The sequence below is a fragment of the Aquarana catesbeiana genome, linkage group LG01 (genome assembly GCF_042186555.1).
Source record: "Aquarana catesbeiana isolate 2022-GZ linkage group LG01, ASM4218655v1, whole genome shotgun sequence".
In the NCBI taxonomy this organism is placed as follows: Eukaryota; Metazoa; Chordata; class Amphibia; order Anura; family Ranidae; genus Aquarana; species Aquarana catesbeiana.
The window spans coordinates 823,882,129-823,895,170 of NC_133324.1; the positions used below are offsets into that span (position 1 = coordinate 823,882,129).

The 13,042-nt window shown below is 41.7% G+C and overlaps 1 protein-coding gene across 3 annotated transcripts in view; it reads left to right on the forward strand.

The window, feature by feature from the left end:
- LOC141115190 (uncharacterized) overlaps positions 1–13,042 on the forward strand; it is a 158,740-nt gene that overhangs the window by 23,068 nt on the left and 122,630 nt on the right. For 2 of the 3 annotated variants that reach the window (XM_073608452.1, XM_073608454.1), the window contains exons 4-5: positions 2,886–3,048; positions 10,480–10,591. In XM_073608452.1, the coding sequence (XP_073464553.1) occupies positions 2,886–3,048; positions 10,480–10,591 (275 nt within the window). The remainder of the gene's footprint in view (positions 1–2,885; positions 3,049–10,479; positions 10,592–13,042) is intronic. The other variant, XM_073608453.1, reaches the window with a different exon arrangement.

Here is a 13,042-nt window from a genome sequence, read left to right on the forward strand (position 1 = left end):
CGGTTCACACGGGGGCGACTTGTCAGGCGACCTAGCCGCCTGACAAGTCGCCTCCCGTTCTGTACAATGGAACCGTTCTAATCGGAGCGACGCAAGTCGCTCCGACTTAGAAGAAAGGTTCCTGTACTACTTTGGGGGCGACTTGCATAGACTTCTATACAGAAGTCGTCTTGCAAGTTGCCGTGGCAGTCGTGTGCAGGTCACCTCGGTGAGGCGACCTGCAAGTCGTGCCGCTTCTAGTGTGAACCGGCTCTTAGGTTTTACCCTCCTCCCCAATCCATAAATGTAAACAACCCCTTACTGTCCTGAGCCCCTATAAGGCTGCTTTCACACTGATGTACTCTGGTTTACCCGCACTGCAGGTGTAGCACAGTGGACCTGTGACTTTCCTGTGGGTTAGCTGCGCTTTGCCATAGACTTCTATTATATCTTTTAGGTGTGGTGCACTTTCAGAAAGCGCACCAAACCTGTAGGATAAAATAGAAGTCTATGGCTCAGTGCAGCTAACCCTCAGGAAAGTCACAGGTGCACTGCTTAATAGTTGTTTATAGATGCTAATAGGCCCAATGTAAAAGCTATTATACCCAGTGTATGTGTTGTTTACCCCCTTCCTGACCAGAGCACTTTTTGCGATACAGCACTGCGTCGCTTTAACTGACAATTGCGCTATCCTGCGACGTTTCTTTTGGTGGTATTTGATCACCTCTGCGGTTTTTATTTTTTGCGCTATAAGCAAAAAAAGAGCAACAATTTAAAAAAAAAAATTATTTTTTACTTTTTGCTATAATAAATATCCCCCAAAAATATATTTAAAAAAAACAGTTTTTTCCTCAGTTCTGCTATAATACATATCCAAAAAAATATATAAATAAAAATGTATTCAGTTAAGGCCAATATGTATTCTTCTACATATTTTTGGTAAAAAAATAAGCGTATATTGATTGGTTTGCACAAAAGTTATAGCGTCTACAAAATAGGGAATAGTTTTATGGCATTTTTATTATTAATTTTTTTATTAGTAATGGCAGCGATCTGCGATTTTTATCAGGACTGCGACATTATGGCAGACACATCGGACATTTTTTACACTATTTTGGGACCATTGTCATTTCTACAGTGATCAGTGCTATAAAAATGCACTGATTATTGTGTAAATGACACTGGCAGTGAAGGGGTTAACCACTAGGGGGCAATGAAGGGGTTAAGTGTGTCCTAGGGAGTGATTCTAACTGTGGGGGGGATGGGCTTCAAGTCACATCACAGAGATCACTGCTCTCGATGACAGACAGCAGTGATCTCTGTCATGACACAAGCCAGAACGGAAAAAATGGCTTGTTTACATAGGCACTTCCCCATTCTGAGGCTACGTGACACGATCGCCGGGAGACCGGCAGACGTCGAGTCCGCCTGTCCTGCGGGCACAGTCACGCCTGTCCTGCGTGCGCGCCTGCTAGCCCCGGCTCTTTAAGGGGATGTACAGGTACGCCCATTTGCCCACCGCTGCCATTGTGCCGACGTATATCGGCGTGCGGCAACTGGTTAATATACCAACCTTCTTTTCCTCTATGCTGGCATAGCTCTCCAGGCTGCTAGAAAGGATTAGAGGTAGAGTGCACTTGGTTTCACTCTGCTTGGGACAGGAGTCAGCGCTACAGAGAAAGCATCAGCTTAGATGGCTCTGCTCCCTCTGCGGCCACCTGCACACTGCACTTTGGTGCTCTAGGATGGCGGGTCAGCAAGCCCAAATCACGATCAATGGATTGCTAACCCCAGGCATGCACTTCCCTGGTTTGAGGTCGTAAGCCAATTCAGAGGGTTCTGTGGGTCACAGGTTGAGCACCCCTACTCTACATATATACATATCCAACTCTCAGCAGTTTTTGGGCAAGCTCTCTAATGCACTTGAGAGCCATTTTCCCATAAAATTTTCTGTGATTAAGGTCCCAAAGTCTTTCCTCAAGCCTCCCTAATTGCTCATGTTTGGGAGCAGTATGCAATAGTACATGTGCATAGCCAATTTGTACACACATACTAAGGCCAACTAACTTACCAACATGTCTGTGGGAGGAAACCCACACAAACACAGGGTGAACACATGCACACTACATACTAGGGCCAAGATAGACACGAGCGAATTAACCTATCAGCATGTGTTTGGAGTGTGGGAGGAAACCCACAGGAAGGCCATGCAAACTGCAGGCAGGTAGTGTTGTGGTTGGGATTCAAACCAACAACCCTAGTACTGCTAGGTGGTGGAAGTGCTAACCACTCAGCCACTGTGCTGCCTGGATTGTAATTGTTTAAATGAATAGTTTTCAAACTGGCTTCTGTTAGAAAACCAGTGTTCATAAACTGATTTACATATCACACTTGGGTTAAAAACATATAGTTTTTTGTTTGTTCGTGTGATGCCATAACACATCCTCCTGCTGTAAAAATATAACAACGTCTATCCCGTATATGATATTAGCCTTAAAACAATGACAATCTTTTTACTGATCCATATAAAACAGACCATGTCTGAATTAGCGTGACTCATAGTTGGGGGAAGAGTATGTTGAATGTGAAGTGCGGGATCACAGGATACTATATAAACATTAGATTGTCAGATAAATAGAACTTGTGACTTGCAGTTCTCTGTGCGCCACCAAGTCTACAAATGTGCCCATTGCAGAGATGCCTTACATTGCTAGGACATTATATAAGCAGCGGAAGAGAGAGCTGGAGACCTGGCTCTGATTAGGGACAGGAATCTCTTGTAATTGGAACCTGAAATCACTATGCTTTGTATGAAACAAATCACACTGAGCCTGGGAAATTCTAAAAGCTGAAATACTCAGATATCATAGGACATTTCTAACACAATGTTTCTTTTCTGCCCACAGCAGCTGACATTTCACAAGCCCGGCTCTAAACAGGCAGATGACTCCACTGGAAAGCCCTTTGTGTCTGGTAACCTGTACAGGACTGGAAGAGAGCTGAATAAAGAAATTCTAAGGCAATATGGACAATCTGCAGTTCACTCATTGGCAGAAAGTTACCTAGAAGGTTGGGATGTGCTGTTGCCACACTTTCATTGCTAAAATAGAATATTTTTTAAAAGATTAATACCAGGTATTAATATTTTATACACAGTTACATTGGTCCAGCTTTGACCAGTGTAAAAATGTACAGTATATACCATGGCTGGCAGATGCGCCTGGAAGCTAAAAATCACTGAAATCACTGCTACTCCTTGTGGACAAACTGGAGTAGCAGTATCTATCCAGTCTAGCTTCCAGTAGACACACCGCTACTCCAGTGATCTCCAAGTGGAGTAGCGGTTTCTACTTAGTGATTTCCAGCTTCCAGGGGCATCGGCCAGGTATGGTGCAGTGGGGCAAAAAAGTATTTAGTCAGCCACCAATTGTGCAAGTTCTCCCACTTAAAAAGATGAGAGAGGCCTGTAATTGTCATCATAGGTATACCTCAACTATGAGAGACAAAATGTGGAAACAAATCCAGACAATCACATTGTCTATTTTTTGAAAGAATTTATTTGCAAATTATGGTGGAAAATAAGTATTTGGTCAATATCAAAAGTTCATCTCAATACTTTGTTATATATCCTTTGTTGGCAATGACAGAGGTCAAACGTTTTCTGTAATGCCCCGTACACACGGTCGGACATTGATCGGACATTCCGACAACAAAATCGTAGGATTTTTTCCGACCGATGTTGGCTCAAACTTGTCTTGCATACACATGGTCACACAAAGTTGTCGGAAAATCCGATCATTCTGAACGCGGTGACGTAAAACACGTACGTCGGGACTATAAACGGGGCAGTAGCCAATAGCTTTCATCTCTTTATTTATTCTGAGCATGCGTGGCACTTTGTGCGTCGAATTTGTGTACACACGATCGTAAATTCCGACAACGGATTTTGTTGTCGGAAAATTTTATAGCCTGTTCTCAAACTTTGTGTGTCGGAAAATCCGATGGAAAATGTGTGATGGAGCCTACACACGGTCGGAATTTCCGACAACAAGGTCCTATCACACATTTTCCATCGGAAAATCCGACCATGTGTACGGGGCATAAGTCTTCACAAGGTTGTCATACACTGTTGCTGGTATGTTGGCCCATTCCTCCATGCAGATCTCCTCTAGAGCAGTGATGTTTTGGGACTATCGCTGGGCAACACTGACTTTCAAATCCTTCCAAAGGTTTTCTATGGGGGTTGAGATCTGGAGACTGGCTAGGCCACTCCAGGACCTTAAAATGCTTCTTACGAAGCCACTCCTTTATTGCCCGGGCGGTGTGTTTGGGATCATTGTCATGCTGATAGACCCAGCCACGTTTCATCTTCAATGCCCTTGCTGATGGGAGGAGGTTTGCACTCAAAATCTCACGGTACATGGCCCCATTCATTCTTTCATGTACATGAATCAGTAGTCCTGTTCCCTTTGCAGAGAAACACCCCCAAAGCATGATGTTGCCACCCCCATGCTTCACAGTAGGTATGGTGTTCTTTGGTTGCAACTCAGCATTCTCTCTCCTCCAAACACGATGAGTTGTGTTTCTACCAAACAGTTCTACTTTGGTTTCATCTGACCATATGACAATCCTATTCTGGATCATCCAAATGCTCTCTAGCAAACCTCAGATGGGCCCAGACATGTACTGGCTTAAGCAGGGGGACACGTCTGGCACTGCAGGATCTGAGTCCCTGGCGGCGTAGTGTCTTACTGATGGTAACCTTCGTTACGTTGGTCCCAGCTCTCTGCAGGTCATTCACTAGGTCCCCCTGTGTTGTTCTGGGATTTTTGCTCACCGTTCTTGTGATCATTTTGACCCCACAAGGTGAGATCTTGCATGGAGCCCCAGATCGAGGGAGATTATCAGTGGACTTGTGTCTCTTCCATTTTCTAATTATTGCTCCCACAGTTGATTTCTTCACACCAAGCTGCTTGCCTATTGCAGAATCAGTCTTCCCAGCCTGGTGCAGGTCTACAATTTTGTTTCTGGTGTCCTTCGACAGCTCTTTGGTCTTCACCATAGTGGAGTTTGGAGTGTGACTGTTTGAGGTTGTGGACAGGTGTCTTTTATACTGATAACAAGTTCAAACAGGTGTCATTAATACAGGTAATGAGTGGAGGACAGAGGAGCCTCTTAAAGAAGAAGACACAGGTCTGTGATATCCAGAAATCTTGCTTGTTTGTAGGTGACCAAATACTTATTTTCCACCATAATTTGCAAATAAATTCTTTCAAAAATCAGACAATGTGATTGTCTAGATTTGTTTCCACATTTTGTCTCTCATAGTTGAGGTATACCTATGATGACAAGGGTCCGAGCTGGACCAGTGTAACTATGTATTACAAATGAATGCCTGGAATTCTTCTTTAAAGCATTTGTTAACCCCCCCCCCCCCCAAAAAAAAAGAAAAAAAAAAAAAAAAACACAGATTCTGTTACTTTAAAGCATGTTTCACTGTGTAATTTGGCACCCTGTAATACCTGGCTGATCCTGTCTAGCTATGCCCTCCACTCTGCAAACAGACCACGATAATCATGCCTGCTGAGCCCCTGAGATTGTGGTCTGTTTGCGTGTCTCTGTCATCCGCAGCCCTGCTCTTTTATGTCTGTGTCTCCTATGGGGTTAGCGCCCCCCTCCCCCCCACTCCTGCTGATCTCATATTTCAATAAAAAACATCCCATCTGTGCTCTAATATATCAGTAAATGTCCCTGTGCCTGTGTTAGGTAAAAAATATGCTTATCTGTATGTAAAAGAGCGCAGCTCCCATTGCTCAGCTTTCACTCTCTCCTCCCCTGTTGACGTCGGCGGGAGCACTCGGCCCCACCCACTGGAACTGTAAGTCAAGAGAAGAGGCAGCTGAGTACTGGGAGCTGCACTGTTATACATACAGATAGGCATATTTTTTACCTAACACAGGCACAGGGGCATTCACTGGTTTATTACAGTGCAGATGGGATGTTTTTATATAAGTGGGTTAACAACTACTTTAAGTGCTGTAACTCTTAGCAACCAATCAGAATCCATCCTATCTTGGTGTGATTTATGCAGAATGAGTTCTTATTTGTTGCTATAAGTCATTATGCTTAAATTGTTTGTTTACTTTTTTCAGAAAAAACGAAAAGATGAACACTGTACAAGCTCCCCCAGGGTCGCCGCTGTACCTACCTCCAGGGATGCTGAGCTGTCACTGCTCATGCAGCTGGTCCAGCGGTCCAAGGATTTGTAATCCCCAGTCTTCTCCCTCCCTGCACAGAGCTTCCTGAACAGACCAAAGCAAATCACTGTGCATGCACTGACCAATCAGAATCACCCTGGTCAGTCCGAGAAGTGTTGCACTGAGAACAGGGAGAGGAGTGGGGCTTTCAAATCCCTGGACCACTGGACCGGCTGCATTGGCAATGACGGGTCAGCATCCCTGGAGGTAAGCACAGCAGAGACTGGGGGGGCAGGGAAGGTGTACGATGTTAGTTCACCTTTAATTTTTCCTATAAAGGTGAACAAACACTTCTTTGGTGCCAGTGGGAGGGATTGTGCCCCATTGTTGGTGCCAATGTGAGGAATTGTGCCATTTTGATGGTGTCAATGGGAGGAATAGTGCCCCACTGTTGGTGTGAGTGACAAGAATTATGCCCAATTTTTGGTGTCCGTGAATGGAATAGTGCCCTAGGGGCCAAATAAAGGCAAGTAAAGGGCCGCATTTTGGAGACCTCTGTTCTACATCAAGCCCATTATTTTTCATTCACTGTACCAATTCCAATATTCTGGATCTTTTACACCCAGTCCAACATTCTGCATCCGAAATGTTCATTAGAGATATAACAGTTGGAACAATGAACATGGTTTTTAAGCATATTGGCCTGATCGGTCTGATTGTGTATGTGTCTCTATATGATCATTCTAAATGTAAAATCAATGCCCATATACCATAAGCTATCAGACTAAACAAGATTGGCTAACATCTATCATTTGATCTGAAAAAAAGCAGTAGTGTTGCACTTAGTAACATCATTGCGATAATAAGGGTAATTAAACTGTCTTCATCACTAATAAGAGAACATATAGTCCATACTGACAATTACAGCTAGAACTCTCCTGGGATTTCATCAAATTGTACAGGGCATCCCTGCCATTTGACTGTGATAAAAAGGATGTTTACATTTTCATTCCTCTACTTTATTCCTGTGTACCAAGTCTAATTTTATGTGAACAGTAGTTGGGTTGTTCACAAGTAGAACATTTATATAACTTTATAAATTTTGATTCCTTTTGCCTAATTCAAGCTTATTTGTTTGCTTGAATATCAATAATGTTCTCTGTGCTACCCTGCAGTACACTATCATGGAAAGATGCTAAGCACAAAATTATAGTATTTGTAAATTACCAGTATGTAAAAAAATATGTCAATAGCTCTGATTCATCCAGCTGTGATAGCACTGCATGTATGCTTTAATTTTCTCCTAATACATTTAACATATGCAATAAAGTTTCTTGAGAGCTCAATATAGCATGCATAAAATGTGATACTAAAGCGAAAATCATGTTTTACTTTAACCTTCCTGGCGGTTTTCCGAGTGTGGCTTGGGGTTAAATTTCAGTACCATTAGCGGTAACCCTGAGCGGGATTGCATTGCAGGATCCTGGTGCAGGTTACCTACCTTGTCCCCAGGATCCTGCGATGTCCCCCTGCTGTGTCCGTGGGCTCTGTCCTCCGCCCGATGCCTCTCTATGCCGAGCTCCATTACCTGTGAGCGTCGCAATGCACAGGGGCGGAGCCCGGTGGCAAATTAAAAAAATTGAAAATTCATAAAACATACAGTACACTGTAATCTTACAGATTACATTACTGTATGAAATCATTTCACATCCCTTTTGTCCCTAGTGCTTAGTCCAATGCCCTGCATGCAGTTTTATATTATATATACTGTTCTTTCTGCCTGGAAACTTGAGATTGTCCATAGCAACTGAAAAGTGTCCCTTTACATCAAAAGTGGTTTTAGACAAGCTAGAAAACAGCGATAGTAAATTAGAACACTTGCAGAATTGAGCGATAGTGAATCGTGGGGAATTTCATTTTATTATTATAATATTTTTATAATTATTTATAGTTATTTATTATATTATAATTTATGATTTTGTGTTTTAAACTTTATCATACCCGAGATATCTACTAGACTCTTGTTTGGACAGATTTAATTGTGTTATTGCTAAGAATTACAGACCTACAATATAAAACGCCAAATTTCTGTGCAAAACAATTGTACCGCTTTGAGACGCAAAAATCTGACATAATCATACCGCCAGGGTGGCTACTATATTCCTTGCATTAAGGTAAAATAAGTTTTCTTTTTCTCTATCCCCCCATCCCCTTCCCTGTTTGAAAGGGAAGAGAGGGGAAAATAGATCCAGCATTGTACACTGCTATCTTCTCCCCTCTCTTCCTCTTCACACAGCACTCAAGCAGCAGCAGGAGCGAATGCTGTCAATCAAATGCAGTGAGGAGGAAGTGGGGGTGGGCTAAGGGGCCATAGACACACAGCTCGGGAGCGAGCAGAGAAATGGCATGCTATGGGGAAACATGAAGAAGAGGAGGAGCCAGGAGCGCCGCCGGGGGACCCGAGTAGAGGAGGATCAGGGCCACTTTGTGCAATACCACTTCACAGAGCAGGGTAATATAACATGTTTTTTTTTTAAGTAAACTTTTTTTTTTTTTTTTTGCTTTAGTAACACTGTAAGTGCTATCACAGCTTGATGAATCAAACTCATTGTTTATGTTTGAAAAAAAAAAGGGTTTTTCTTCTAGTCTGCATTATAAGAGCATGACATTGCATGTACAGGTTCGAGACAGAGACATAGCATTTTCCCACAGAAAGTGTTTTAAAAAGAAACTTCACTCCCCTCCCTCATGTCCTCCTTTTACCTTTTTCTCCAGTGATGTTCTGTAGGGATATACCATTCCGCAGCTTCACACCTGTTGCCAAACCAGCAGCTAACAAGGCCTGTGCTTGCAATCACACAGGAAAAAATATCATTAAAGGTCCAATTCACTTTTAGTTCATTCACATTGTTTTGAATCAAGACCTCATGGAAAGGGATTGTTTTTGGACCCCTGAGACACATTGGATGTCACTTTGGATTGTCCTTCTGACTTTTATTGGAATATAGTTTTATCTGGACCTTTTAGGAGCGGTATGGCACTTCAGATTCCATTTTTGTCATTGGTAGCCAGCTTTTTTTTGGGTGGGGTTCTTTCTTCTGGCACCCTGATCATGCACATGCACAGTGGCACATTATCAGGGGGCCAGCAGCAAGAACCAGGAAGAGACAGCCAACACCCTGATGACACATCACAGCAAATATGCTGTTGAGTACCCCGAGGCCTCCTGGGATGCTTGATGTAAGTATCCCGGGAGGCTGCAGGTAGACAATTATGTCATTATTGCCTAGGTGGGAATCTAGGATGTGTTCCCCAAAAAAGGTAATACAATTTTTCTTTTTAATTCAGATTGTGGAAGAGGAGGGAGTAGGATTTGAATAATTGGGTTTACATATAATATATTTTAAAGTGATTGTAAAGCTATCATTATTTTTTTTTTAAATAAACATTAACAAATGTTATAGTTACCTGCTTTGTGCAATGATTTTGCATAGAGCAGCCCCGATTCTCCTCTTCTCAGGTCCCTTGCTGGTGATGTTGGCTCCACTCCCCCACCAAGTGCCCGCATAGCACAAACTGCTTGCTATTAGTTGGCACTCTTGCAGGCTAACTCCTGAGCCAGCTCTGTGTCCATAGACACACAGAGGGCAGCTTGCCCTGCTCCCTCCTCACTGGCTGTGATTGACTGTGCCTGAACCAATGGGGAGGGAGAGAGCCGAGGGAGCCTCTGCTCTCATGCACATCGCATCAATGGGCTTAGGTAAGTATAAGAAGGGGCGGGGGGGGGCTGGGTAAAGAAGGTTTACTACCTTAATGCAGAGAATACATTAAGGTGGAAAAACCTTCAGCCTCTAAAACCAATATTCTGCACGTTTCTTCACTAAATCTACTTTCCTGGCATACAAAAGCTTAACTATCTTTCTATGTAGACCACTGTAATAACAAGAGGAAGCATTATATAACTCAGCCATGGGTTTCCTCTTTGGATAAATTGCAGCCGTTGTACTTTTTTATGTAAGCAGACACTGTATGTACATTATGTTTTAGGAAGCTGGTTCACATCATCATGAAGCAAGAGAACCCTACCATATAAGTCAGATTTATTGATCAAGACTGTGTATGAGTATATCCAGGGGTCATGGTTTCTTTATGCATCATTTTGCTCCATGTAACTTTATCGTGAATCATAATAATGATACTCTTGCAAAATTCCATACACCCATGTAGTAGCCGAAAGATGTTTAACATAAAAATATTTTTGATTATAAATGTGTTGGTTATCCTTTTCTGCGTTTTCTTATAGGCACTATGAAAAAATCACACAGTGCTCCAAAGCAAGAGGTGGTTGACAAGGTTTTGATCAGAAGGAGCCTGGCTCATGCAGACCATATGAAGGATTTGAATGAAGCTATTCGGTATGACGAAACTTTACATGCTAAAATTAAAGTTATTGTACACCCTAACAGAAGCACATTTTTTTTGTTAAAGCATTTGTAATTAATTGACAGTCTTTAAAGTAATATACTTGTATTATTTTTTTCATCCTTTTTTGTATTTTAATGCTGTTGATCTCTAGCAGCTACTTCCTGTCGACTTACACTTTCTCCAGCGATGGCCTCATGGCATTTCTCACGGCAGGTTTCCTGATGAAGACAACAGTGGGCCATGTCCATATGATGTGTGCTGAAATGGCCCCTTGTAGCGCCCGTCATAAACTTGTGTGGCATGGTGATAAAACAACAAAACAAATGTTAGGGACATAACATTGTTACCTTATAACAGGAAGTGCCTGAATGAGGACCATCCTGGCAACTTTTAGTTTAAAGCAACCTTTTTCCATTACATAATTAAATAATTAAAATTTCAAACAGGTTGGACATAGCAGTGACACAGTGATCAAAGGACAGAACCACAGTGCACAGCAGGGTAGATATGCATCTGACACTCCCAAAAATGTTGAATGCTGAAGTTTTATGGGCCACTGAAGAAGTGATTAAAATACCCCATCCAAATCATGGCACCTTCTTTTTGATTTTTTATGCAATTTTGACAAAATTACAGATAGTAAAGGTACTGGTATTGGTACTGGTATGGTAAAAATGTGGATAGTACAATAGGAACTAAATGGTTTTGTGTAAAGTGGCTAGTTTTGTCCATATTAGAAAAATAAGATTAGAAAAATGTTAACACTGAGAAGCTCTCAAAGCTAAATTGGGCCCAGGTTTTTGTTCACTTAAAGGCTAAGTTCACCTTTGATCACCTTTTTTTTTTAAGTTCCAGGTCCCCTATGTACCAATATAGCATTAATGTACTTATTTTGCAAAAGCTTTCCATTAATTCTACACAGGCTTACCTAACTCTCTTCATAGCTGTTTAAACACACTGCTCGATTACTTTTGCCTTACTTCCTGGTCAGACTTTAGGTCATGACACAGGAAGGAGTTGACCAGCTGATCTCATTAGCACACAACCTGCATCATCTACCCTCAGCTGGTTAACTCCTTCCTGTGTCAAGACCTAAAGTCTGACCAGGAAGTAAGGCAGAAGTAATCGAGCAGTGTGTTTAAACAACTATAAAGAGAGTAAGGTAAGCCGGTGTAGAATTAATTAAAAGCGGTTTTATTTTTGCAAAATAAGTACATTAATGCTATATTGGTACATAGGAGAGCTGGAATTCAGAAAAAAAATGTGAACAAAGGTGAACTTATCCTTTAAGCTGGCTATACATTATACAATTTTCGTATTCAATTTCCTTTAGATTTACCTTCAACTATGTAATGCAATGGCCTGCCTGATTGCATATAAATTGAAAGTGTTTAGGTTTGACCTCGTAATATGTGGTTTTGGTAAATCTAAAGGAAAATTGTACAAGAAAATTGTATAATGTATGGAAAACTGATCACTGTTACAAGTCTTGCTTTCTCAGTAGCAAGGCTAGATTTTCATCACAAGAGCCTGTAAGCTCACAACCTTTGGGTGGCCAAAGCAACACCCCTCTACTAGGATCTTTTCTTTATCAGAACATTTCTTACATTATTGTTCCAAACTTGGCTGAAAATATTGTGACTGTGTAAAATAATCTTATTTGAGATGAAAGATTTCTAGGATAATGGGAAACATATATGTGGTTAAAAGCTATAGAGAGAAAATATACCTTTGCCTCCACTGCCATTCCAATTAACTTTGGAGGAAAGGTGACGGTGGAGATTTTTTTGCATTAAAGTGTGTGTTAGGTCAAAGTTTTGAAAGAGTAGGTAAGGGTTAAAACCCCTGCCAAGATATTTCTTTTAGCTATCTGTGTACCATTAGGGAAGCGTATCTTTACTTTCTGGCTTACAGAGGCAACATGAAATTTAGATGAAATCTCTTAAAGAAGGAATCGTCCCTCTTAGACCACGAAACAGATGTCCCCATGGAAGATTTCCCTTTACCTTTTGTTCTAGGACAACTCTAAAATTGATTTCTTTTTTAGTGACAATTGTCAAAATAGAGGGGTGAATATGGACACCGACAGCAATGAAAACTTGACAGAGGATCAAGTTTTAGCAAAAAAAAAAATAAGGAGATACGAACAGGTAAATCTGTCACTTTGCACATTCATGGCAAATTAACAGGTTCTCTTTATAACCCAGCTCCTCTGATACTTACCTTGCCCACACTCCCTTGCTGTTCATTTTTGCTGGAATGTCTGGAATTACCCAATACTTCCGGGTATGACAAAGCATGTGTCACTCCTCTCTTTATACAGTGTTTGTGCAGTCAACTGTCAGAACATTGTCACATGGGGCAGGAGAGGAAGGTCTGATGCAGACCTGCACGGAGCTTACAGGGCATTGGAGGAAGAATAAGTGCCATAGTAGTAGCAG